Source organism: Mixophyes fleayi, chromosome 1, assembly GCF_038048845.1.
Source record: "Mixophyes fleayi isolate aMixFle1 chromosome 1, aMixFle1.hap1, whole genome shotgun sequence".
Classification (NCBI taxonomy): Eukaryota; Metazoa; Chordata; class Amphibia; order Anura; family Limnodynastidae; genus Mixophyes; species Mixophyes fleayi.
The window spans coordinates 198,082,863-198,108,607 of record NC_134402.1 but is presented as its reverse complement, the minus strand read 5'-3'; the positions used below and the strand labels follow the sequence as shown (position 1 = coordinate 198,108,607).

The 25,745-nt window shown below is 42.2% G+C and overlaps 1 protein-coding gene across 2 annotated transcripts in view; it reads right to left on the bottom strand.

The window, feature by feature from the left end:
* Nucleotides 1-25,745, bottom strand: part of SMIM24 (small integral membrane protein 24) — a 53,022-nt gene that overhangs the window by 3,521 nt on the left and 23,756 nt on the right. The window contains exon 3 of one of the 2 annotated variants that reach the window (XM_075190035.1): nucleotides 16,788-16,823. The exons of the other annotated variant lie outside the window; for it this stretch is intronic. Within the exon in view, the coding sequence (XP_075046136.1) occupies nucleotides 16,788-16,823 (36 nt within the window). The remainder of the gene's footprint in view (nucleotides 1-16,787; nucleotides 16,824-25,745) is intronic. 2 annotated transcript variants of the gene reach the window in all.

Here is a 25,745-nt window from a genome sequence, read left to right as displayed (position 1 = left end):
ATCTGGACTGCATAGTGGAGTGGCCCCGGTACCCAATTTGGTACCGGGGCCACAATACCTCCTCCAACTTTCAAGTGTAGTGTTTATAATTTATAAAAACTACAGTAGTTATAGCACGTCAATAACTCTTGTTTTAGACGACCATGGTACAGAGCATTCATCATTGAGATCCCATCAAGTATGTGAAAGACAGACAGGGTCGAAGTGTTATTTGTTGACTTTGTTAACCAAAAAATTGTCGCTGTTGCAAATATTCGTGCAATGAACAGTGACTTTTTCTATTAAAGGCTCAAGCTTTCAAGTGTAGTGTTTCTAACTTATAAACACTACAGTAGTTCAAGCACGTCAATACCTCTTGTTTTAGACCACCATGGTACAGAGCATTCATCATTGAGATCCCATCAAGTATGTGAAAGACAGACAGGGTCGAAGTGTTATTTGTTGACTTTGTTAACCAAAAAATTGTCGCTGTTGCAAATATTCGTGCAATGAAGAGTGACTTTTTCTATTAAAGGCTCAAGCTTTCAAGTGTAGTGTTTATAACTTATAAACACTACAGTAGTTCAAGCACGTCAATACCTCTTGTTTTTGATTATGATAGGGCACTTTACTTTTGGTTTAATTTGTTGAATTTGTTTTAATTTTGTTTTACTTTGTGCTCATGGCAAACGACTGTTGAATGGTCACATAATGGCAATAAAAGAGTTGCAAGAGGAAATTGTCCTTGGGCCCTCCCACCCACCCGTATGTTGTTGAAATAGGACATGCACACTTTAACATACCAATCATTTCAGCGACAGGGCCTACCAAACAACTGTGGCTGAAATGATTGGTTTGTTTGGGCCCCCACACCGAAAAAGGTATTCATCTCTCCCTGTACAAAATAAACAGGCTCTACTGAGGCAAGATGTCATCCTCATCCTCAACCTCTGATTCCTCTCCCCCTACAGTGTGTACTTCCTCCTCCTCACACATTATCAATTCGTCCCCGCTGGACTCCACAACCACAGGTCCCTCTGTACTATCTGGAGGGCAGTGCTGTACTTGATTGAGGAATTGATAATTCATTTTTATGAACATCATTTTTTCAACGTTCTGAGGAAGCAACTTCCTTCGACGCTCACTGACCAGGTTCCCCGCTGCACTAAAAACTCTTTCCGAGTACACACTGGAGGGGGGACAACTCAGGTAAAATAGAGTCAGTTTGTACAGGGGCTTCCAAACTGACTTTTTTTCCTGCCAGTAACAATATGGACTGTCTGACATGTCTATTTGGATGGTGTCAGCAAAATAATCCTCCACCATTTTTTCTATTGTGACAGCATCCAATGCAGCAACAGTAGACATGTCTGCAATGGTTGGCAGGTCCTTCAGTCTGGCCCAGATGTTATCAGCATCCCCGCCAGCGGCTCTTTTAGGAAAACTGAGCCTTTTCCTCGCAGCCACAGATGTGGAAGAAAATGAGGGTGGAGCTGTTGGCATGTCACAGTCCTCTTCAGAGGACAATCTCCTGACCAGCAGGTCTTTGCACCGCTGCAGACTTGTGTCCACCGGAAACAGAGACAAAACATACGCTTTAAACCGAGGATCGAGAACGGTGGCCAGAATGTATTCCTCTGCCTTTAAAATAGTGATCACGCGCGGATCCTGGCAAAGCGTACAAAGGGCTTCATCCACAAGAGCTACATGCTTGGTGGAATCGCAATGGTTTACCAGCTCCTCCCTCACTTTCTCCAGCTGCTTCTGCAACAGCCTGATCAGGGGAATCACCTGACTCAAGCTGGCAGTGTCGGAACTGACTTCTCGTGTGGCAAGTTCAAACGGCTGGAGAACCTTGCACAACACGGAAATCAGTCTCCACTGCGCTTGACTGAGGCGCATCCCCACTCCTTTGCCTATGTCGTAGGTGGCGGTGTAGGCCTGAATGGCCTTTTGCTGCTCCTCCATCCTCTGCAGCATATAGAGGGTGGAGTTCCAGCGCGTCACAACCTCTTGTTTGAGGTGATGGCAGGGCAGGTTCATGCTTTTTTGATGTGCCTCGAGCCTGCGGTAGGCACTGTCAGAATGCCGAAAGTGTCCAGCAATTTTGCGGGCCACCGCAAGCATCTCCTGCACACCCCTGTCACTCTTGAGGTAATGCTGCACCACCAAATAACGGTGTGGGCAAAACATAGGACGTGCTGGAAATTGCCCATATGCAATGCCCGCACAATGTTACTGGCGTTGTCTGACACCACAAATCCCCAGGACAGTCTAAGTGGGGTAAGCCACTGCGAAATAATTTCCCTCATTTTCTCTAATAGGTTGTCAGCGTTGTGCCTCTTATTAAAGCATGTAATACACAATGTTGCCTGCCTTGGCACGAGCAGACGTTGTGTAGATGCTGCTACTGATGCAGCTGCTGCTGTTGCTGCGGAAGGGGATGCATCTACCCAGTGGGCTGTCACAGTCATATAGTCCTTCGTTTGGACAGAACCACTTGTCCACATGTCCGTGGTTAAGTGGACAGTGGGTACAACCGCATTTTTAAGAGCACTGAGGACACTTGCGAAGTGGAATCTCTACGGGATTTGGTACCGGGGACAAAATACCTCCATCAACCCTCTAAATCCCACTCCACTGATGGCGGACACCGGGCGCACGTCTAACACCAACATAGCAGTTACAGCCGCAGTTATACGCTTTGCAATAGGGTGACTACTATCGTATTTTGTGGTCATGGCAAATGACTGTTGGACGGTCAATTGTTTTTTGAAAGACGTAGCGGTCTTACGACTTCCCCTCTGGGAAGATGACCGACTAACAGCAGCAACAGCAGCAGTGGCAGTAGTAGGCGTACCGCTGCAGGATTCCTCGGATGAATCCCGTATAAAAGAGGACTCAGTCTGGCTGGTGACATGGCCTGCAGTTCTAAATCTGATGGAGATCGTGGAGGAAGTTGACGAGGAGGGTGTTGGTGGTGTGTATCCAACAGGGCCAAGGGATTTAGGTGTCCATGTACTGATGACGGTCCTAGGCCCAGTTCCTGAACTAACCACTGAACTATGAAGGTTATTCAGGTGACGTATAAGGGAGGATGTCCCTAGGTGGGCAAGATCCTTACCCCTGCTTATTTGAGCTTTACATACATTGGTTGTCCGGATTTGGATAAAAATAACTCTAGACTGAAGAGGTGCATTTTTTGGTCTTCTGACCAGGCATGACGATGGGCTTTCTCATCCCATGGACATCAGCTGTTTCCCCCCCTGGTGCCTCATTTCCAATAACCACATCACCATCCTCATCATCAAGTTCCTCCACAGCGCCAGCTACATCAATAGCCTCCTCCCGATGAACAACATTGACACCTTGATTATCCAAATCTGGATCTACACTGTGGGTGATCCTTCCAACATATGCAGAGGGTGTGCTGCAAATTGTGGATGGAGTCACCTCTTCCCGTACAGTGATGGGAAGGTCAGGCTTCACAACTACCAACACCCTTGGACTCGCCTTGGAGATTTGTGATGTCATCTGTTTAGAAAGCAGAGTTCTTTGCTGTTTTGTTGTTGTTGCTGACAGCATAACACTCTTAAATTTTTTGTATGGGGGGGAGGAGAAGGGCTTAGATCCTTGGGTGAAGCTGGACCACTAGTCATGAACACGGGCCAGGGCCTAAGCCGTTCCTTGCCACTACGTGTCGTAAATGGCATATTGGCATATTGCCAATTTTACGTTTCTCCTCAGATGATAAGTTTCTCTTTTTGCTACTTTTTGAGAACTTGGGCTTTTTGGATTTTACATGCCCTGTACTAGGAGATTGGGCATCGGGCTTGCCAGACGACGTTGATGGCATTTCATCGTCTATGTCATGACTAGTGGCAGCAGCTTCAGCATTAGGAGAAAGTGGGTCTTGATCTTTCCCTACTTTATCCTCCAAATTTTTGTTTTCCATCATATGTAGCACAAGAGAGCGTACCCCTAAGCCACACACACTCGGCAAAGCCTTTAAAAATTATATACAGGAGAGTACCACTGGACTTATACTGCTGAATCAGTGAACTTTGTAATATATCAGTACCACTGGACTTATACTGCTGAATCAGTGAACTTTGTAATATAGCAGTATCACTGGACTTATACTGCTGAATAAGTGAACTTTGTAATATTGCAGTACCACTGGACTTATACTGCTGAATCAGTGAACTTTGTAATATAGCAGTACCACTGGACTTATACTGCTGAATAAGTGAACTTTGTAATATATCAGTACCACTGGAATTATACTGCTGAATCAGTGAACTTTGTAATATAGCAGTACCACTGGACTTATACTGCTGAATCAGTGAACTTTGTAATATTGCAGTACCACTGGACTTATACTGCTGAATCAGTGAACTTTGTAATATAGCAGTACCACTGAACTTATACTGCTGAATCAGTGAACTTTGTAATATTGCAGTACCACTGGACTTATACTGCTGAATCTGTGAACTTTGTAATATAGCAGTACCACTGGAATTATACTGCAGAATCAGTGAACTTTGTACATTGCAGTACCAATGGACTTATACTGCAGGATTGTTTTTGGATATTTTTTTTTAATTTATTTTTTTTATAATAAATTTTTGGGGAATAATGGGGAAATAACAATGCCCTTAGAAGGACAGAGCACAGGACACAGCACCACTGGACTGAACAGGACACAGCACAGGACCCAGCAGCACCACTGAACTCAGAAGGACAGAGCACAGGACACAGCACCACTGGACTGAGCAGAACACAGCACAGCACAGCACAGCACAGACCTGAACAGCACAGCACAGCACAGCACAGAACTGAACAGCACAGCACAGCACAGCACAGCACGAGATATAGCAGGACAGAGGACCACCTAACACAACCTCCCTCTGCCCTGATCAATGCCCAAGTGAAGATGGCGGCGACTAGCGGGGAATTTATAGGATCCGAGTATCGCGAGATCCGACAGTGGGATTATGACTCAGAGCCTCGGTTTCAGTTTTGTAATTGGCGGGAATACCCGGATCTGTCTCGGATCCGGCTCGGATCGGCAACGTTCGGGTGGGCTCGGATTTCAGATATCCGAGCCCGCTCATCTCTAATTTAAAATATACTTACAGTTAGAGGTGTTGCAGCTGCTGCTCGCTGCTCTTTCTCCTTCTTCTTCTTCTCCTTCTTCGTCTCCTTCTTCTTCTTCTTCTTCTTCTTCTTCTACAGTGGTGTGACGTCAGGTCACACCACACCATCAGTGACAAGGGAGGATCACATTATCGCAGGGGCGGAGCAATGATTCCCCTGCGATCATGATTGGCAGCTGCCTGGCTGTCACAGGCAGATCACATGATTGCAGGGGAATGATTCCTCCACCCCTGCGATCGCATTCTGGTGTCTGGCTGTCATGGTGACAGCCAGGCTGAAGACATCAGCGCAGAGTAGTGGAGACCAGCGGACTGCAAGACAGCGGGCCCCCAGGTAAGTTTGTGTTGCGCTGTTGTACTGGGCCCCCTGGAGAGCCCGGGCCCGGTACAACGGTACCCCCTATACCCCCCTAATGGTGGCCCTGTAGGAGAGGACATGGCTTTCTGATCCCATGCAAACTTTCAAACAAGGAGATGGTTGTGAAGGCTTCATGCACAGTGCAGTCTGCCAAGGCTTGTTTGAAATAAAATACCGGAGGTGATACATGAAGATAGATAAGCTAAATCAAAGCGGCAAAAAACTCACCCTGGCAAAAACCACAGTCCCTGTGTGCCTTTGCTCAGCCTGTTCCACCTAACAACAGTGGTGGCTTTAGGAAGCTCTTGAGTAACATGACCTCAGATGAAATTTTACTCACAGTCAAAAATGCAGATGGTGATGCTCCATCATGCCGATGGAGATACTCCATCATGCAAATGGAGTATCACCTCTACAACGCACGGGGTTGGTTCATATGTTGGCAGACACAAATATATCCATCAGAAGCCTAGAGAAATGGGCAGACTACTGTTACATGCCAGAAGAGCTAAGCCTTTGGAGAGGATGGAAGAATTTATTGCCCCACCAAACATTCTGCATGTGTCACGGAGCCTGAGTTTGGAATAGGCCTCGAAGCCCCGCTCTAGATAGACTTACCCCCAGAGAGGTGCGGAGTCTAATGGTAGAGAGGTATTCACCAGGGTTCCCCGCAAGGGAATATGGACTTAGCTGCTCTCTAACCGCAGGTCGCCGTCCTTTAAGGGGGATTAGAGCAGGGTGAGATGGAAACGGGGAGGGGGGCAGGCCTGCTGGAAGATAAATGCAGAGGTTCAGGTGAACGGCAGTGAACCGAAGCGTTGAGGTCTTTAGAAAGCGAATAGCTGAGAATAGGACTGATTATGAGGCACGAGGTTCCTGCAACAATACCGAAGGTCTTGATCGTGGAACAGGTAACACAGGACACTAACTGAGAGGTGGTGAACTGCAGAGAACTGATACACTGATATCCCTGGAAAGTGAATAGCTTGAGGACGGGACCGATGATGAGGCACAAGGTTCTTGCAATAATACTACAGGTATTGATCGTGGAACAGGTAACACAGGATACCAATGTGCAGACAGGAGCCAGAGAGAACAGCGTCCTAACAGGTAAGGAGACCTGAAGATCTAGACACTTGGTAGAGATGCAGGTAAAAAGAAACTCTCTAATCTAAACCGAATCACTGGCGCACCGTATGGGTTTAAATTCTTAGAATAGCTTATTTGTTAGAAAGATACCCAATAACAATATCTATGTAAACAAATGTATAAGTGCACTTATCAGCTAGGCTGTGTAGCCTTAAATAGTGAATGAAAATAAATAGCAATAGACAGCGCAGAGACTAGTCAGATCAACACAATGCTAAAAAGTAAACATTTTATTAATAATTAATAATGTGACTTTAATTTCACATCCATATTTAACAAAAAACTACATCCATACATACATACAGTACATACATACATATAATATTTACTGTATATATATATATATATAATATATATGTATTTACTGTATTACAGCTTACGCAAGTAACGTAGCGCATGCGCAATGAGCTATGTTACTTTCGTAAGCTCTAGGTAAAGTATTAGGTGATTTTCCCACTAGCGTGGGAAAATCACATTATACTGTACTTTAAACTTACGCAAACAACGTAGGGTCATTGCGATTCGGACCTCCTACTAGCTAGGAGGTGTTTGCGGCGGGGAAGGAGTTTTTTTATTTTTCTTCAAGCAAGTACACAGAGTCGGGATCTTACAAATATGGTATCCTTCTGGCCGAAGTGTTCCTGCTTTTCTTCAATAGTTTTTGGAGGTACAAAATGGCTGGGACTGGGGCAAGCCGGCAAGATTGGAGGTATAAATATTAAGGGACTGGGGCAAGCCTGGACGTTTGGAAGAAGAAAGAAGACATCTTTGGTGAGTATTTTTTTTTTTTTTATTTTTAATAAATAGATGTGGTTAAAAAGAGGGTGGTTAGTGTATTTATTGTGGGGTTTTTATTTTCAATAAATATATGTGGTTTTTATGAGGGAGTTGTTGTTTTGTAAACTTTTTTTTTTGTGGAACTACAGGTCCCAGCAAGCCAGGGATGTCAGGGCATGTTGGCACTTGTGGTTCTCCAAGTGCCAACATGCCCTGGCTGCCGTGCTTGTAGTTATACAAGCAACAGCATGGCCACAGTTTTTAGGGCAGCCTGGCTGACTGGGGCTTGTAGTTCCACAAAAAAAATTGGTGTCAGTTTGTTTTTTTAACACTTTCTCGCCGTTTTACCCTACTACCCACAGCCCAGGGGTAGTAGGAAGAGCCCTAGTGCTATCAGCACTGGGCTGGTTCTTTCTAGGGGGGATGCCCGCTCGTTTTTTTCAGCGAACCCCACTCCCTAGGGAATCCAGCCCAGCGCTGAACAGTCTAGGGTTGGTTAGTCATTATGGTAGGGGGACCCCTGCTATAGTGCCGCCAATCCTGGCTGGTTTGCCTAGTGCTGGTAAAGTGAAAATCGGGGGGACCCCACGCAAAATTTTTTCTTCGATTTTCACGGGACCAGCACTAGTCAGGCAGCACTAGGGTTAAGCATAAATGGCGGGGGGACCCCATGCTTTTTTTTTTTTACTTTTATCTATTCTTTAACTTTTAACCAGGGCCAGTGTAACAGTGATGTGTTGACAACTCACTGTTACAACACAGGCGAGTTTGCCAAACACAGGAGAGTTTGCTAAACTCGTGAGTGTTTACATCGCTCAAAATCGCCAGAGATGACCAGCGATTTTGAACATGAGTCTCAAAATCGCAGCTTGATACATTTTTTCCGTGATTTAAACACGCTGGCCAACTTGCACTTTGATACATTTACCCCCAGGTGTGCACATGCTCTATTCAGACCAGCAAGCAAATGCAGGGAGTGAAAACCAAGGAAAACACGTAAGAACAGTGATCAAAATGCAGGTTAGCTGGTGCAATGTGTGACAACATGTAGTAGCCACGGTGAATCTGGTCACTGGCTATGATGAGGAGAGAGGTACATTTAAGACACACTCGCTGGCACTGAAGTTCGGGCATAGATGCAAAAGATGATGCGGTAAAGTGAATAGCTTTGGAGCGCTCCTAATACTGCTGCCTTTGGGGAGTGTCAGGACTGTCACTCGACAGCCCTATTAATAACATTCATAGCATAACAATTTGACACATCCACCAATGACGCGGTAAATACTTATATCCGTAATACTAAATAATATAATGGGTGATCAATATAATAATTGCTGAGAGTTCATTAAATATCAGATATATAGCCATCAGTCCTCCTTAAAAGTAAAATTCTCCCATATTTGGATAATTTTCAATGTCCAATCTCCAATTTCATATCATATATGGAAGATGTTTGGAATTCCATATTCATACCATATAAGAGAAAAGAAAAAAGCATCTCATCATGTATTATCATTTAAAAAAATGGTACTGATTTATTGAAGAAAATATGTAAAAATACATTCATACATCATATCTCAAAATAGAATAAAATCCTCCACAAATGAAGTAGTGGCCACCTACCAGATTAGACTGATGGTCTGGGCATCTCAATACAATGTATTGCTCTGGATTCTCTCAGAGTTTGTCCCGAAACTGCAGAGCGAATGACAGTCAGAGCGACAAAGCGGATGGATCACAAAGTAACCAGCGCGTTTCGACCTGCTGGTGGTCTTTATCAAGCAATATGTCTAACATGGTTCTGGTCCATCTTTTACAGAGTCATCAAGCATTTGCAAACCAATAATTTCAATCAGAGACAACTTATTGGATCAATGCATCATATATAGAATTGTTTGCTCAAACAGGCTTACAAATATTTTCACCCTGCTGCGCAATTCTTCAATAATACTAAAATACAGAACATTCATTTTTTCTATAATGAAATGTTCCAACGTTATTTCGATCATGTGATTGGTAAAAACAATAATATTCAAGTCACATGATCGGCAATAAACCACTACGTGCAATGCATCCTCCATAAAGTTTTCTTTATAACGTGGAATGTGAACAGATACTTTGTTTATTTGGAAGGGTAATGAAGATCAATTATATTTATTTTGTAATTTTCTTAATTATTATAATATTGATTTGACTTTTGATATTAGTAAAGAGACCGTAAATTTTCTTGATTTAACCATCTACATAAAAGACAAAAATATACACACTAAATTATATAAAAAACCAACTGATTCCAAAGCGCTCATTCCAAACACGAGTGAACATCATCACAAATGGTTAAACTCTATTTCTTATGGTCAATTTATTGCTCAAATGGAGAAAACATCAGAAGAATTTATATGCAAGGGATATCCTGCCCCTATTGCGGAAGAAGCGAAAGAGAAAGTAAAATACTAGATAGAAGGAAATGTTTAGAACAAATTAAAAATAAAGAAGACATCTCGGAAATTTTCAAATATTCCTTAACAACCAGATTCACCCATCAATATAAAGAGGTAGAGAGAATCATAAAAAAACACTGGATGATTCTTAAGAAAGATGAGACCCTAGGACCTTTTCTTCCTTTCAATCGGAAGTTTATATATAGAAAAGCGAAGAATTTGGAAGATGAATTGGTGAATGGAACAGTAATTAATAGGAAAAAACCTATAGCTTTTATAGGGTTCCATAGATGTGGAATCTGTCAAATGTACAAGAATACATATTCAGAGAATAAACAGAGCAGAATTACAGAGTTCAAAGTACAAATAAATAGAAAATTGACCAATTTATCACGTGTAACAGCAAAAATGTTATAAATACAAGAAGATTGGGCGCTACAAAAATTTATTATAAAAATAAAATGTAAACAGATATATCTGGAAATGAGCTACAGCTAGAAGATGGAAAAGCGACAACCCATAGATTGTTAAATGGTGCATTATAAACACCTGAGGGTGTGTTCACAATGCACAATGTGTATTGGTTGAATTATACTACACTTATATGCTATAGCTACAAAATTGCATATTTATTTTAATTTGTTTTAACATGTTTGTTTTTAAAATATAATGTGATTTATATTAAATAATTTGTCATTTTTTTGCACCGATTGGTATCTCTCATTTATATATATATATTTTCTGGTGATATGTGTTTGCGCTGGGACTTTTGGATTTCTTACCAAAAATGGTATATATTTTTTGAAATGTAAATGTAACAAATATTATGTTGGCTGTACTACACGAACTTTGAAAATTCGGCTGGTGGAACATCTAAATAACATCAAGAAGGGTATAACAACTCATCCCTTATCCAACCATTTTAAGGAGTTACATACATGTTCCCGGAAATGTATTGTGGATTTTATGGGAATTAGCATTATAGAACCAGATTGGAAGGATAAAGACACAGGGCCTGATTCATTAAGGATCTTAACTTGACAAACTTCTTATTTCAGTCTCCTGGACAAAACCATGTTACAATGCAAGGGGTGCAAATCAGTATTTTATTTTGCACATAAGTTAAATAGTGACTGTTTTTTCATGTAGCACACAAATATCAACTTTAAATTTCAGTGTACAAATAAGCCAACAAGTATTTGTGTGCTACATGAAAAAACAGTACTAATTTCCACCCCTTGCATCGTAACATGGTTTTGTCCAGGAGACTGAAATAAGAAGTTTGTCAAGTTAAGATCCTTAATGAATCAGGCCCACTCTCACCAATTAGCTAAGAAAGAAATGTTCTGGATCCAGAAATTATATACCTTGCTACCAAACGGTCTTAATTCAGACTTTGAACTTGATTAGTTTCTGTAATTGTTTCCAGTTTAGCAAATGCAAATCGCGTCCTAGAAAATTACCTTATTTAATTACATTTATTTTATAGCGTTTAAATACAGCCAATTTCCTTCAGTATCCAAGGTATATTTCCTTTGGACCAGTTTATAATATTGTGTTGTTACTTACAAACCCTCGCCGATCATGTGATCGGAACACAATTGTGTTACTTTACTAATAGAAGTATAGCACATTTACCAATTTGAAGAATTATATGAATACCATGTTGATATTGATATCTCACGTTATAAAGAAAACTCCATTGTGGAAGCATTGCACATAGCAGTTCCCTGCCTATTATGTAACTTGAATATTATTGTTCTTATTGATCGGAACATAATTGTGTTATTCCACTAATAAAAGGAAATAAAGCACATCTGCCAATTTGAAGAATTATATGATCATGTTGTCGATATTAATATTCCACATTATAAAGAAAACTTTATGGAGGATGCATTGCACGTAGTGGTTTCTTGCCGATCATGTGACTTGAATATTATTGTTTTTACCAATCACATGATAGGAATAATGTTGGAATATTTCATTATAGAAAAAATGAATGTTCTGTATTTTATCATTATTGAAGAATTGCACAGCAGCGTGAAAATATTTGTAAGTCTGTTTGAGCAAATAATTCTATTTATGATGCATTATTCAAATAAGTTGTTTTTGATTGAAATGATTGGTTTGCAAATGTTTGATGCCCCAATAAAAGATGGACCAGAACCATGTTAGACATATGCCTTGATAAAGACCACCAGCAGGTCGAAACGCGTTGGGTAATTTGTGATCCATCTGCTTTGTCGTTCTGACCGTCATTCGCTCTGCAGTTTCGAGACAAACCCTGAGAGAATCCAGAGCAATACATTATATTGAGATGCCCAGACCATCAGTCTATTATAGTAGGTGGCCACTTCTTCTTTTGTGGAGGATTTTATTCTATTTTGAGATACGGTGTATGAATGTATTTTTACATATTTTCTTCAATAAATCAGTACCATTTTTTAAATGATAATACACAATGAGATGCTTTTTTCTTTTCTTTTCTATAGTATAAATATGATATTTCACACATCTTCCATATATGATATGAAATTGGAGATTGAACATTGAAAATTGTCCAAATGTGGAAGAATTTTACTTCTAAGGAGGACTGATGTCTATATATCTGATATTTAATGAACTCTCATAGATTATTATATTATTCACCCATTATATTATTTGGTATTACGGATATAAGTATTTACAGCGCCATTGGTGGATGTGTCAAATTGTTATATTATAGATTTAAAAGATTACAAGCATTGTGGAGTGCCGATCGATGATGGAGAGCTGCACTGTTGTGGTTGAAAATGCATACAACATCAAGAAAATCTATGAGAAAAGATGGAACGAGTTGATCTCATTGGCCGCATTCAAATCTCTGAAGGAGTCGAAGTGAAACATGTTTCAACTCTTACCTTTCTCTGAAGATGTAAAAAAAGATGCACTTGTATCTCAATGAGAAACAGCAAGTATACCAAATCAGTTTATCCACTGAGCTTATGCTTAACAACTGGGCATTGCTCGCAAAAGACACCCTGGCACGGGTAACGTTGTTCAATCGAAGGAAGGAAAGGGAGGTTTCCAATATACTGTTGACTACCTTCTCTTCAAGAGATATTTGGTATCTCCACGAAGATGTTACCCTAGAGCTTTCCGAGCTTAGGAAGAAGCTCTGCCGGCATTTCACACAGATTGAAATCCAGGTAAAACTAGGGAGAAAAGTTTCAATCCTGCTGACACCAGCAATGCAAGGCGCAATTGAACTTCTTGCAGAGAAGTGTGAAGTATGTGGAGTGACTACCCAAAATGTCTATATGCTTGCCAGACCAGCTGCCTTGTCACATTTAAGAGGCTCTAATTACATATGCCTCTTTGCCTGAGAGTGTGAGGCTAAAAATCCCAAAACACTGTCAACACTGTCTTCCACTGGTTTAATTCAAAGTCAAAAATTTAGAAGAGATGAAGAGTGATCCAGATGGTCAGTTGGAAATCTTGTGTCTGATGTATGGTTTTGACTTCTACCTCAGTCATTTACATATCTGTCTCATTTTAGAACCAGTCCAGCTACAGAGTGACAGGTTGGATGATGAGCTACCCCCTAATAATGATATAAGTGGTTAAACATTTGACACTTCACCATCAGAAGGCAGATGGTGTAGGGACCTGGCAAGACGGACCAGTGCCCAGCCAAGACTTCCACAGGTCAGTGTAGAGCACTTTTTTGCTATGCAAAAGCATGTAGCCTTCTCAGTTTTTTAGGAATTTGTAATGGACCCCTGTACTTCTTTTCAGGTTGTAAAAAAGTGAGGAGTAAAACCTGGGACAGGGATGATATTCAAGCTGTGGAGAAGCGCATGATCATGTTTATGTAAACATACCAGGTACCCACAAAACATAATTACATTGCATGCATCATGGCAGAACCATCAGCACTGAAAGATCAAAATTGGTCAGCTATAAAATACTACATAAGGAACCGTATAACAGCTGTAAAGAGAAATAACATTTGCTGAAACGATTACACAGTGGTTGACCATGACTGCAACCTCCATGGCTAAGTGTCAGTGTATGCAGGTATGTGGATGTCCTCAGTCAGCCGAAATACATTACATTTTTCCCACCATGCAGTCCATGTCAATATTTTGATCAAAGTCAAACTGAGAATCTCAAGTGGTAACTCTGGTGAACAACTGCTCCAACACAAACCGATACATACCGATATGATTGTTCTGTTGACAGGGCATTATAAAAGGCGTGTCCCTATGTGTCTATGTGTGTATCATGTGTATGTGTGTGTTGGGGGAGGGCTGTTAATGTAATTGAGATGCTGGCCTGGGCTATTAATTTAATGGCAGGGAGACATTTCACTGTTTTGTTTACAATTGATATTGTAACAAAGTCTGCATACAGCATTGTGTCTACTGGGTTGTTGTAACAAATTCACAAACCACATTTCAAAATATTGGATCTAATTCATTAAGGAAAGTAAACAAAAAAGGAGTACATTTTCTCATGGGCAAAACCATGTTACAATTCAATGTAAGCAAATTAGTTTTTTATTTTGCAGATAAGTTAAATGCTGGCTGTTTTTTCATGTAGCACACAGGGCCCTCTTAACAACATTTTGGGCCCCCGGGCAAAACAGTGCACTGGGGCCCCTATATATACATACATATTGTCAGACGCCGTCCCTGCGCCTCCTCCTCGGGCAGGGACGGACGTCCGTCTTCTGAACGCCCCGTTGCTAAGCAACGGGGACGCGTCTTCCGGCGACGCGGTGCGCAGGCGCTCCCGTCGCCATAGCAACGGGACGCACTTTCTAGTTTCCTGTCGGCGGTCAGAACAGCTGACCGCCGATCCACTGCCCACCAATGAGGAGTTACTGCTTCCTATTTAAAGCCTGCTCTGACACCATTAGGGTGCCAGAGCAACTGGTTTGTCTAGTCTCCAGCATTGCAGTATAGTGTTCTTGTCTCCTGTGTTTGACCCGGCTTCCTGACCTCGCTTTCGGATTCTCCCTTTTGTTCCATCCTGATATTCTGGTTTTGACCTCAGCCTGCTGACCATTCTCTGTCTCCTGATTCGGTACCTCATCTGCCCGGTTGGTTCCTGACTCTGCCTGTTTGACTACGTGTTTCTCTATATCTCGCAAGTAGCTACCTGGGATGGCCGCGACCTGCACGTCGTTGCCGCTAAGTCCAAACTTCCTTGCGGGGGTCCCTGGTGAACACCAGCGGCGTGTTAGACTCCGCGCCTCCTGGTGTAGTAGTGCCAATACTTGCAGGTACTAAGGTCACGTCTGTGACATATATATATATATATATATATAAAATGATTATATATATAGGCCCTGCAGCCCAGGGGGGCACGTCGGAGGCAGGAAAAAAACAAAAAAAAAACCTGAAAAAAAAGACAATACTTACCTTGCGGTCAGCTGGCGATCCGGCTCCCTCCATGGTCTCCTCCTCCTCTGTCGCGCTCCGCAATGCGACTGCCGCACGGAGGAGGAGGAGACCATGGAGGGAGCCGGATCGCCAGCTGACCGCAAGGTAAGTATTGTCATTTCTTTTTCTTTTTTTCAGGTTTTTTTTTTTTTTTTGCTGCCTCAGACGTGCCCCCCTGGGTTGCAGGGCCCCCGGGCACCTGCCCATTGTGCCCAATGGGAAAGACGGCCCTGGTAGCACACACATACTTGATAGCTTTATTTTATACTGAATTTTAAAGTTGATCTACGATATACCGTACCCCAACTATATATTTGTTCCCACATTTTAAATTTTCCTCTTCCTTTACAAATGCAGCATGGTTTTGACAAGTTACAATCTTACTAATTTTTTTGCCTTAACTTTCCTTAATATATCAGGCCCATAATGTATTTCAAAGTCACTCAATGCTGACTCTGTCACTCTGCACAAAGGGTTTGTGAGATTCATTTTGTGATGTTTCTGAGAATCTTTGTAACAACAACTTTATCAAAGAGCAAAATATTTTTTTTTCTCAGCTATTGGATTAACAAGGAGTTAATCATTTAATGGTGGGTGGGATCTATTCATTTATTAGTGGGGCTATTTAATAGTGGTGTCATGGTGGTGCCTGTGTCAGGACTTTCTTTCCACTGCAAAGACAGTTGTGAGGTATGTCCTGCTTCACACAGCTCTACTCATAAAGGTAAATAGTAGTACCCATGTATTTGAAGCGGATGGGAAGCGATTCAAGAGCAAACTAGCACTCTTTAAAATGGTATCCACTCCTTATGCATGATGGTCATGCCAACTGTAGTGTCATAGCATGGAAACACATCTCTAGAAAGCCTGCGTTTGTCCCTGAATAATAAATAAAGAATTTGCATTCAACTATTTTCAAAAGTCAAGTGTGTGTGAGAGTGGCTGAGAAGAGAGCATTGGGGGGAGCAGGGTGATAGACTGAAGATTTGCCTAGGGTGCCGTGAAACCTTCCAGCGGCCCTGCAGGTGGACCAAATATGAATGTAACAACTGACTAAGAACCTTCATATTTCTTTGTTCCCCAGGACAACTACACTTGGGTAGTTCCATATTTGTTTCCAGATCTGACTTTCTTGTAACAGGCCATTCGAATCACCAAGTGAATCACCAAGTGAATCACCAAGTGAAAATATTATCTCATTTATGTTTGTTTCTTCCTGGTGAGGGAAGTAACTCATACTGGACATTGCAGTCATTTTACTGAAACCCATATCCATCCCAACACAGGCAAGTTGTGTGTGTGTGTGGCCAGCATTAATTCCAATTGTGATAACATATGTTAAAGAAAATGTTTCATTTGGATTAAAGTTGTAATTTTAGTTTTAGTTGTCTTTTACCACTTATGTAAAATTCTAAGGCATGCCAGTATATTTGGTAGTATATAGTACTGCATAAAGTCAGTGATATTCAGTAACGGTGTATCATGTAAGCACTACCTTTCTCTTGCGTTGTCTTCATCATCATTCTCTACCCTAGAAAACACAAAAAATAATAAAGTGGATTAAGGTTCATATTATAATACCACTTAATATCATAAAATAAATAGACTAGCACATACAGGATATATTAAATTACATTTACTATATCCTGTACGTTAGTGTTTAATCAGTCTAGGGGGTAAATGTATCAAGGTCCAATTTTTTCAGCCATTTGAAATCGCGGGTGATAACCTACGATTTTAGTCAGCAGATCTTCAAAATCGCTGGTCATCTCTGGCGATTTGCTGTGAGTTCAAACACTCCTGTGTTTAGGTAACTCTCCTGTGTATAGCAAACTCTCCCTGTGTGTCATAGCTGCGAGATTAGTAAACACATCACTGTTACACTGTCTGTCTATAGAGCCGGAGGTCCAGCAGTTGTCAAAAGTTAGCAAGTTGGCTAAGTGGTTAGCACTTCTGCCTCACAGCGCTGGGGTCATGAGTTCAATTCCCCACCATGGCCTTATCTGTGTGGAGTTTGCATGTTCTCCCTGTATTTGCTCCGATTTCTCCCACACTACAAAAACATACTAGTAGGTTAATTGGCTGCTATTAAAATTGACCCTAGTCTCTCTTTCTCTCTCTCTCTTCTCTTGTCTGTCTCTGTCTGTGTGTTAGGGAATTTAGACTGTAAGCTCCAATGGGGCAGGGAGTGATGTGAATCAGTTTTCTGTATCAGTGGCGCTATAAAAATAAATGGTGATGATTATGAAAACTAGAGAAATGTTTTAAAAAAAAAAAAAGCGTGGGGTCCCCCCACCTGAGCACTAATATCCCTAGTGCTGTCAGCCTACTGCTGGTTGTGCTGGTTGTGTGAAAAACGGGGAAAAAATTGCTCACACTGTTTAGAGCAATCCAGGCTGGATGGGACTTATAGTTCCTCAAAAAATTAGCGTCTATTTGTTTTTTAACTACTAATTCGTCAATTTTACCCTACTACCCACAGCCCACTGGGGTAGGAAGAGTCCTAGTGCTTTCAGTACTGGGCAGGGTCTTCCTAGAGGGGAGGACCGCTCGTTTTTTCTTCCTAGGGAATCCAGCCCAGCGCTGAACAGCCTGGGGTTGGTTGTCATTATGGCAGGGGAACCCCTGCCGCATGTCCCCTGCTATACTGCCACCCACAACGGTTGGTTTGCCTAGTGCTGGCTGCATGAAATTGAGGGGGACCAAATGCAAATTTTTCCCCAATATTCACGCAACTAGCAGTAGGGGTCCCACACATTTTTTTTAAAAACTTTTCTCTAGTTTTAAACTTTTGACAACTGATGGACCTCCGGCTCTATAGACAGGGTAGTGTAGCAGTGATGTGTTTACTAATCTCGCAGCTAGGAAGCAGCATGTTGTATCTAGTGATTTTTAAAGCAAACTCAGGAGAGTTTGCTTAATCGCAGCTTCATACATTTGAGACTTGTATAGCTAGAATGGCGAACAGTCGGGACTTTGATGTCAATCGATTTTGGAAATTTTGACAGAAACACATCTCTGGCGATTTTACCTAAACTCTCACTTTAATACATCTGTGAGATGAAACACCCGCAAGAAAATCATTGGATTTTCAAAATCGGAGCTTGATACATTTACCCTAGGTTGGGTTTATCAAGAAAACAGTAGTCTTTTTTTTGCTTCTAATTTGCATGGAGTCAACCAAATTATTTAGCTCTTTAGATTTGATCTTTGCATTCCTATTCAGTAATATCCAAACATTGAAAATAAATACAGTAGGGGCTAGTGTATTTATTTTGTGAAGTACTTAATTTAACATTATCAATTTTTAAAACTGAATTTAAACATTCTAATTGAATAGCTGCTGTATACTCATTGATAGGAAATATAGGCAAACCTGGAAATGATGTAGTAAAATATACAATTGTGTGGGTTCCATTTTCGCCACTAGCAATATGCCGTGTGAGACTGCATCCATTTTGCTCCCCAAAAACAAACAAACAAACAACAAAAGATCACTGATCAAAATGAGGATCAAACTCAGTTCATGGTCATCGCCTAGAAATAGGCTGCTAGTCGGTTGAAACACATTGGTGGCAAAACAGTTTTACAAATGGAGGACATCTACCCTACTAGACTTGTTAAGCAGTTCATATGGGCCCCTGAAAGATACTGCTTTAGCCTTATCAGCTGTAACACCTTCAAATTCTGGTAGGCAGACTGACTTTACTGTTTACCGGGAGGAATCATCTATGTATGATTAGTTCTTTTTAAAAGTTTGTATATGTTTGTTTATTTAAATAAAAAAGGGGTAATGCACTATGTGATTCCTTCTTTATTTTTATTACAATTACTTCTAATGACATTTGAGGACCTGTCGGAGAATTGACACATTGCTTATTTGGCCATATCTATGTTGATGGATGGCAATATACACTAATATGCAGTTTAAAGTTCTGATTAAAGTAAACGGATTCAGCAGGGAGTGTTCCAGAGTATAACAGTGAGACGTCCCCCTTTGCTCTTTGTCATAATGGGCCTAATTCATTAAGGAAAGGAAAGCAAAAAGAAAAGAGTAACTTTGCACATTGGCAAATCCATATTGCATTGGAGGGGATGTAAATTTAAAATGTGGGGACATATTTATAGTGGTGAAAGGACATGTCCCAGATCAACTTTAAAATTCAGTGTAAAAATAATGCTATCAAGTATTCGTGTGCTACATGAAAAACAGCCAGTATTTAACTTATGAGCAAAGTAATAAACTAATTTGCACCCCTAGCATTGTAACATGGTTTTGTCTAGGATCAAATGTACCCCTTTTTTTGCTTTTATCTCCTTATGGAATCAGGCCCAAAATGTTTCTTCACATCCCTTAAAGTAGGCACACTCACGAGGGGCATGTTTCTATGTGCATGTGGAAGTTTTTTCTATATAATCACTCTGGAAAAGTGATTAAGCACTAATTTTTTTGTCACAAATACTACACTATATTATCAATATTTTATGTTTATTTTCATATGTCTGTGGAATCTGCACTCAGGTGATACAATGTTGAAAACATGTGGGTATCTTCGTCTTGGATGCATTGACCATTGATATGGATATTAATATGTATATTTTTATTTTCACATATTTTTCCTGTTTGCCCATGAATGTACTAACATTTTGTATGTGTACTTTAAGAATGTGCAGCATAAGCCTACTATCAAGTCTGTGCAACTCACAGCATTTTATCCACTAATGAAAAATGAACTCTTATTAGGAAAAAATGTAAAGAATGTCCCAAGTGTTTACAAGAGGTCTTTTCCTACAGATTAGGGTAGATCTTAAGCCCAGTAAAAATATTATTAAGAACAATGCACAGTAGTGTAATTAAAAACATTATGATAACGTTTTCACTAGAAAATAGAGCACTGATTATTGGATTCTTTAATATGTTATAAATAGGGTGGACACTATCACTAACTGGGTATTGTTGGTGTAGTAGGGGCAGTCAGCTCAGAGATACTGTTCATATTCAGCACTTTGCAGTTCTGTAAATTAATAGCTGTGGGTCTTAGTGCCGAACTTGATATTTCTTAAGCCTCTAGTGGTGCACGCAGGGGGAGGTTTTGGGTCTCCGGCGGTGCTGTACTGTATACAGCACCGCCGCGGACGCTTCTTTGACAGCGCCGCGGCTGCTTGATAGTACAGTGCTGCCTAAAACTGAGCTTTTTTTTTTTTTGGTGGAGGGGAAACCCCCCCTTAAAAATGCTCCGTGCGCCCCTAGGGGGCCACCTTAGTGCAATCATTCTACTGGTTACCAGCTGCATATTCTCTCTGCAGTTCCTTATACAGCCTCCCTGTAGATAATTAACTATGGGTTTGTATCACTTCAGACAATAGAGCCAGACTTTTAGTTAACAGCTCTTTAAATCATTAGATCTGTGGGTAACTAGCTGTGATTTCTAATCAGTTCAGATTTTCAACTTCTATTACAGCAGCAGAACAATGTTTGTTACTTTGTATCTAGGATAATGAGATCCAACCCTGTGGTAAAATGGCAACAACCATTTTCAGTTTAGTGTACATGACACTCCCAGTTAGTAACTGATTCTAGTACGTTTCTTCACATAAGAGTGTTTTAATCAGATATACATTGTAAGGGTCTTACAAAACACACTGGGCAAGAACACTATAAACGGCAGGGAGGCTAAGCCCTTGCTGCCATGTAAACTAATGAGGGCTAATCAGTGGGTTATATAGGAGACAAGCTCCCCACAGTAATTGGTATATTGCAGTCTCATGACTGAAATCACAATGAAAAGCGTCCTGGCTGCCTAGAAAGAACAGTATCCTGGCTGCTATGCAACAGTCGGGACAGAAGAAAAGAACAGCGTTCCGGCTGTTTACCAAAAGCTGAGACAGAAGAGGCAGTATGAGCCACCGCAAGCAGCATGGCAGCTCCAAGGTAGAAGGTAAGCATCCTCTCTGTCAAGCAGCAGCCAGGACATGAAGTATATTAGTGTGAGCTGGTGCGATTAGCGAGGAGGCTCCAAACAGATCTCTTGCCCTCTCTCAGTGGACTTCTTCTCCATCACACTCTAGTAGCCACTCCCTCAATCTAATCTTCACACATCGCTGCAACATCTCTGACTTCAAAAACTCCCCATTACCCATTTCTGACCATTATCTCCTTTCCTTCAGACTCTCCCTCCTTCACCTCCCCACCCTCCCAAGTATAATCTTGATGCTATTGACCCTGATACTTTCTCCACCTCACTGGACGCATTTCTCCCCTCATCCCCTCCCTTTTCTGCCCTAACCTGGATATTTCACTCTATAACACATCCCTCTCCGATGTATCCGCCGTTATAAGTATCCTTCATAGATTTATTCAGCAACCTTAGCACTCAGAATGCACCAGATACTACTCATACTGCCGAGCAGCACTGGAGGATATCACTAACCATCAGGGGCGGGCTGGCCCGGGGGGCAGGGGGGCAACGCCCCCCCGGGCCGCTGGGTCAGACGGCTATTAGGGCCGGGGGGTAGGCCGGCCGGCCGCCCCCCGGATCCAAAAAACATATCAGATGCGGCCGTGTCAGCGCACAGGCGGCCGCATCTCATGACAGGGGATGCGGCCGCGTCATCAATGACGCGGCAGCATCCCCTGTCATATGATGCGGGTGCCTGTGTGCCCCCCGGCCATCCCTCTCCCAGCCCGCACCTGCTAACCACTGTGAAACAGTAGTAGAAACACTCCCCACATTCAATCCATCTTTTTATCTTGCCGCTTCCAATTTTGAGCCATCTCCAAGATTAAACACTTTTCTCACACTGGAAGCAACTAAGACCCGAATCCACTTGCTTGTCATCTCTGGTGTGGACTATTGCAACCACCTTCCCACTGGTCTCACTTCTTCCTGCCTCTCCCCACTACAATCTATCCTCCAAGCTGCTTCCCATCTACATCGGCCTCCCCTCTCTGTCAACCTCTCACTGGCTCCCTCTCCACTAAAGAGTCCAGTTCACACTTCTTACCCTCACCTATAAGACCCCAACAAAAACCTCTCCCCTCTACATCTCTAAACTCATCTCCCTCCACACTCCCATCTGTCTTCTTCATTCTGGCAATGAATGCTGCCTCTCCTCCTAACTCATGACCTACTCACACTCTCACCTCCAAAAATTATTCTGTGCTGCTCACCTCCACGGAATTTACTCCCCCTTTAGTCAGACTCTTTACCTCTCTAGAGGGCTTTAAGCTCTCCTAACTCACCAATACTCCCATTGTAGCACCCTCTCTGTTTCCATCGTCTGCCCCGTCCTTTGGATTGTAAGATTTCACAAACAGGGCCCTCCTTTCTCCACTACCTTTACCACCAGAATGCCAATGCCTTTCCTACTTTTCTTAGTCAAGGATCCTGATTGCTGCACCAACTTATTTGGATACAGGCTCAGCTAATGCTGTTTTCTCCCTTTCATTTCTCCGTCTTTCCATGCCTCATGTTTTAGGGAGAGGTTATCCCCCCCTCCCTGTGCCCTCAGTTCTAGTTATGCTAATCCTTGCCATTCCATTGTTCTATCTATATTGTTGTGCTTTTCCTAAATTTTTATTGTACTGTTTTTTGCCTTCATTGATTTGCCTGTTTCCGATATATTCTCTGTAAAGCACTGTGGACCTCTTGTGACGCCTTATAAATAACAGATAATAATAATAAATAACCTACTAGTGTTTATTATTAAAACTAGTTAAGTTACAGGTGAATTGGCTGTGTCAATTAAATGAGAATATTTTGGATTCCAAAAGGTTTCACTGTTGCAAATAATTGTATTTCTGTCATTTGTATTAGGTTACCAGTATTTTGCACAGAGTATAAAACATATATATCTTGGAGCGTGGCTTGGTAGTCATTTGTGGTGCAAATGCTAGTCTAAGCTCTGGCCAAATAAATTGTCATCTGAGTTCACCCAGCTCACATGAGTAACAATTATCCCAATCTACCTACCAACAGCTAGGGTACACATTGGGTACGTCGCTGAACTGATTTGAGCCACCAAAGATCTGTTCTGTGGGCTGCTGTCCTGCTACCATTTTACAGAAAGCCCAACTACATGTACACGGTCTACTGTACACCATTAGTGGACTCTGACCTCTGACCCAGAGACCAAACCATAGGTCTGTGAATACTTCTGGCACTTAGTGCCTGACTCGGTCAGGAACCCGAGAGCGGCAGTGCCAGCAACCTAGACAACACAGCTCCCAGACATTGTCCAGCCACTGTCAATCCATCTGACTTTGGGACAGACAAGGAGTGATTATACACTCCTGATTTCTACATTTCAGGTACCATCATCAGTGCAGAAGGAATATTGCTGCTTATCCTCGTAAACAGCTGATCGAAGTGACTGATGGGATGAGACCCAAGATCCATGTTGGTTCCCTCCTCCCCATTGGTTTACTACTAATACAGAGACATGCAGATCGGATACTATCCTTCAGCAACAGGTGTTCCACAGGGCCCCCGGGAGACCCAACCTGGCTGCTTTAATGTGATAACCCTCTGGCAACCACACACAGTAGCTAAATAAATCATGACCATTTTGGGCCCATTTCTACCATCTTAGCTCCGTTCTCTTTGTTACTGTAAGGCACCCCTAAGGTTAGCATATATCCTACCTTAGCTCAGGGCAGTGTCGACTAACATTACCTACTTGGAGGACCAAATATGGCCCAAACAACTTTTATTGCTATTAACTTAACTTATAAATAACTTATTTGTGGCTGGATCACGTACAAAAATTTATTGTACAAATTTATTTAAATTAGTGGTGCAGGCACCTCTGTACATTATTGCAAATGTACTAATTTTATTATATTGTATTGTATTTCTGTATAAGAAATGCATTAATTTCTGAGGTATTGAAATGTATTGACTTCTGAGACTGTATATCATGTGTCACTCACCGGACTGTGAGTGCTACTTCTCGTGTGTTTAGGAACCGTGGCCGTCCGCCATCCTGAGGGTCTGCGCATGTGCAGCCCTTTCAAGCCTTCAGTACCTGTTCCTTTTCATTAATTGGCTGATCAGGCAACACTCCCTATTTAAAGCACCTGAGGTCAATACCTCGTTGCCTGATCTTGGAGTCTCATTCCTATGAGCCTCTGAAGGTGTTCCTGTGTTTCCTCGTGTATTCAGCTTCTGCTGATTCCTGTTATTCGTTTGTGGTTTCCAGACCACTTCAACTCTCCTGTGTTCCTCGTGTCTGCAGCAGCTGATTCCTATCCGCTGCCTCCGTTGTGTCTATAGAGTTTCCAGACTTACTTCAACTCTCCTGTGTTCATCGTGTCTGCAGCAGCTGATTCCTATCCGCTGCCTCCGTTGTGTCTACAGAGTTTCCAGACTTACTTCAACTCTCCTGTGTTCATCGTGTCTGCACCAGCTGATTCCTATCCGCTGCCTCCGTTGTTTCTACAGAGTTTCCAGGCTCACTTCATCTCTCCTGTGTTCATCGTGTCTGCACCAGCTGATTCCTATCCGCTGCCTCCGTTGCTTCTACAGAGTTCCTGCTCACCTCAACTCCCCGGTGTTCATCGTGTCTGCAGCCAGCTGATTCCTATCCGCTGCCTCCATTGCCTCTACAGAGTTCCAGCTCATCTCAACTCTCCTGTGTTCATCGGGTCAGCGCTCCGCTGCTTCCATCTCTGCTACTGGAGTTCAGACCGCCTCAACTCTCCCGTGTTCTTCATGTTCCAATTCCTTTTACTACTGCTTCCAGAGTATTGCCTCATTCATGCTGGTTCACTTGCCGTGCGCTGCACCAACTTGATTACCGCTCCCACCTTCCAGTGGTCTCTCCTCCTGCCAGCCTACAGCCGTTCAGGTATCCCTGCACGCCTCTCTGACAGCCTGCTCTCCTGAACCGTGGTATGCATACTTCTCATTGACTTTGCTTGTGATTGCATATCTAGCTGGACTGAGTTGTGTTCTCCTCCGGAGTCCTTTATCCACTGAGACTAACGCTACCATTGACTTTGTTTCCTATTTGCCTGGATTGTTATTGTGACTTTGTATACCTTAGCAGTGCTGCTCTGTTATCATTTGTATTGTGATATCATCGTGGGATCAAGTCCTGTGTGCCGGTGTATACTCTGCATAGCATTCATCTCCTCGTGCTCTCCTCACATATATATTTCAGTGGTACAACTTGCTAGATGCAGACCATTGATTCCTGTTCCCTGTGACACCAGTTTCCAGTATCCTCTCACATAGCAGTGGTACAACTTGCTATCCGCAGACCACTGACTTCCCTGTTATCTACCTCCACCTGGATTCCATTCCTTCACCTAGACAGCGGTACAACTTGCTATACGCAGACCGCTGACTCTCACTGCCTCCTCGTTACCTCTGGACATTCCTCCTCACTATAGCAGTGGTACAACTTGCTATACGCAGACCACTGACTACCCTCACGTTTCCTTGTCCAT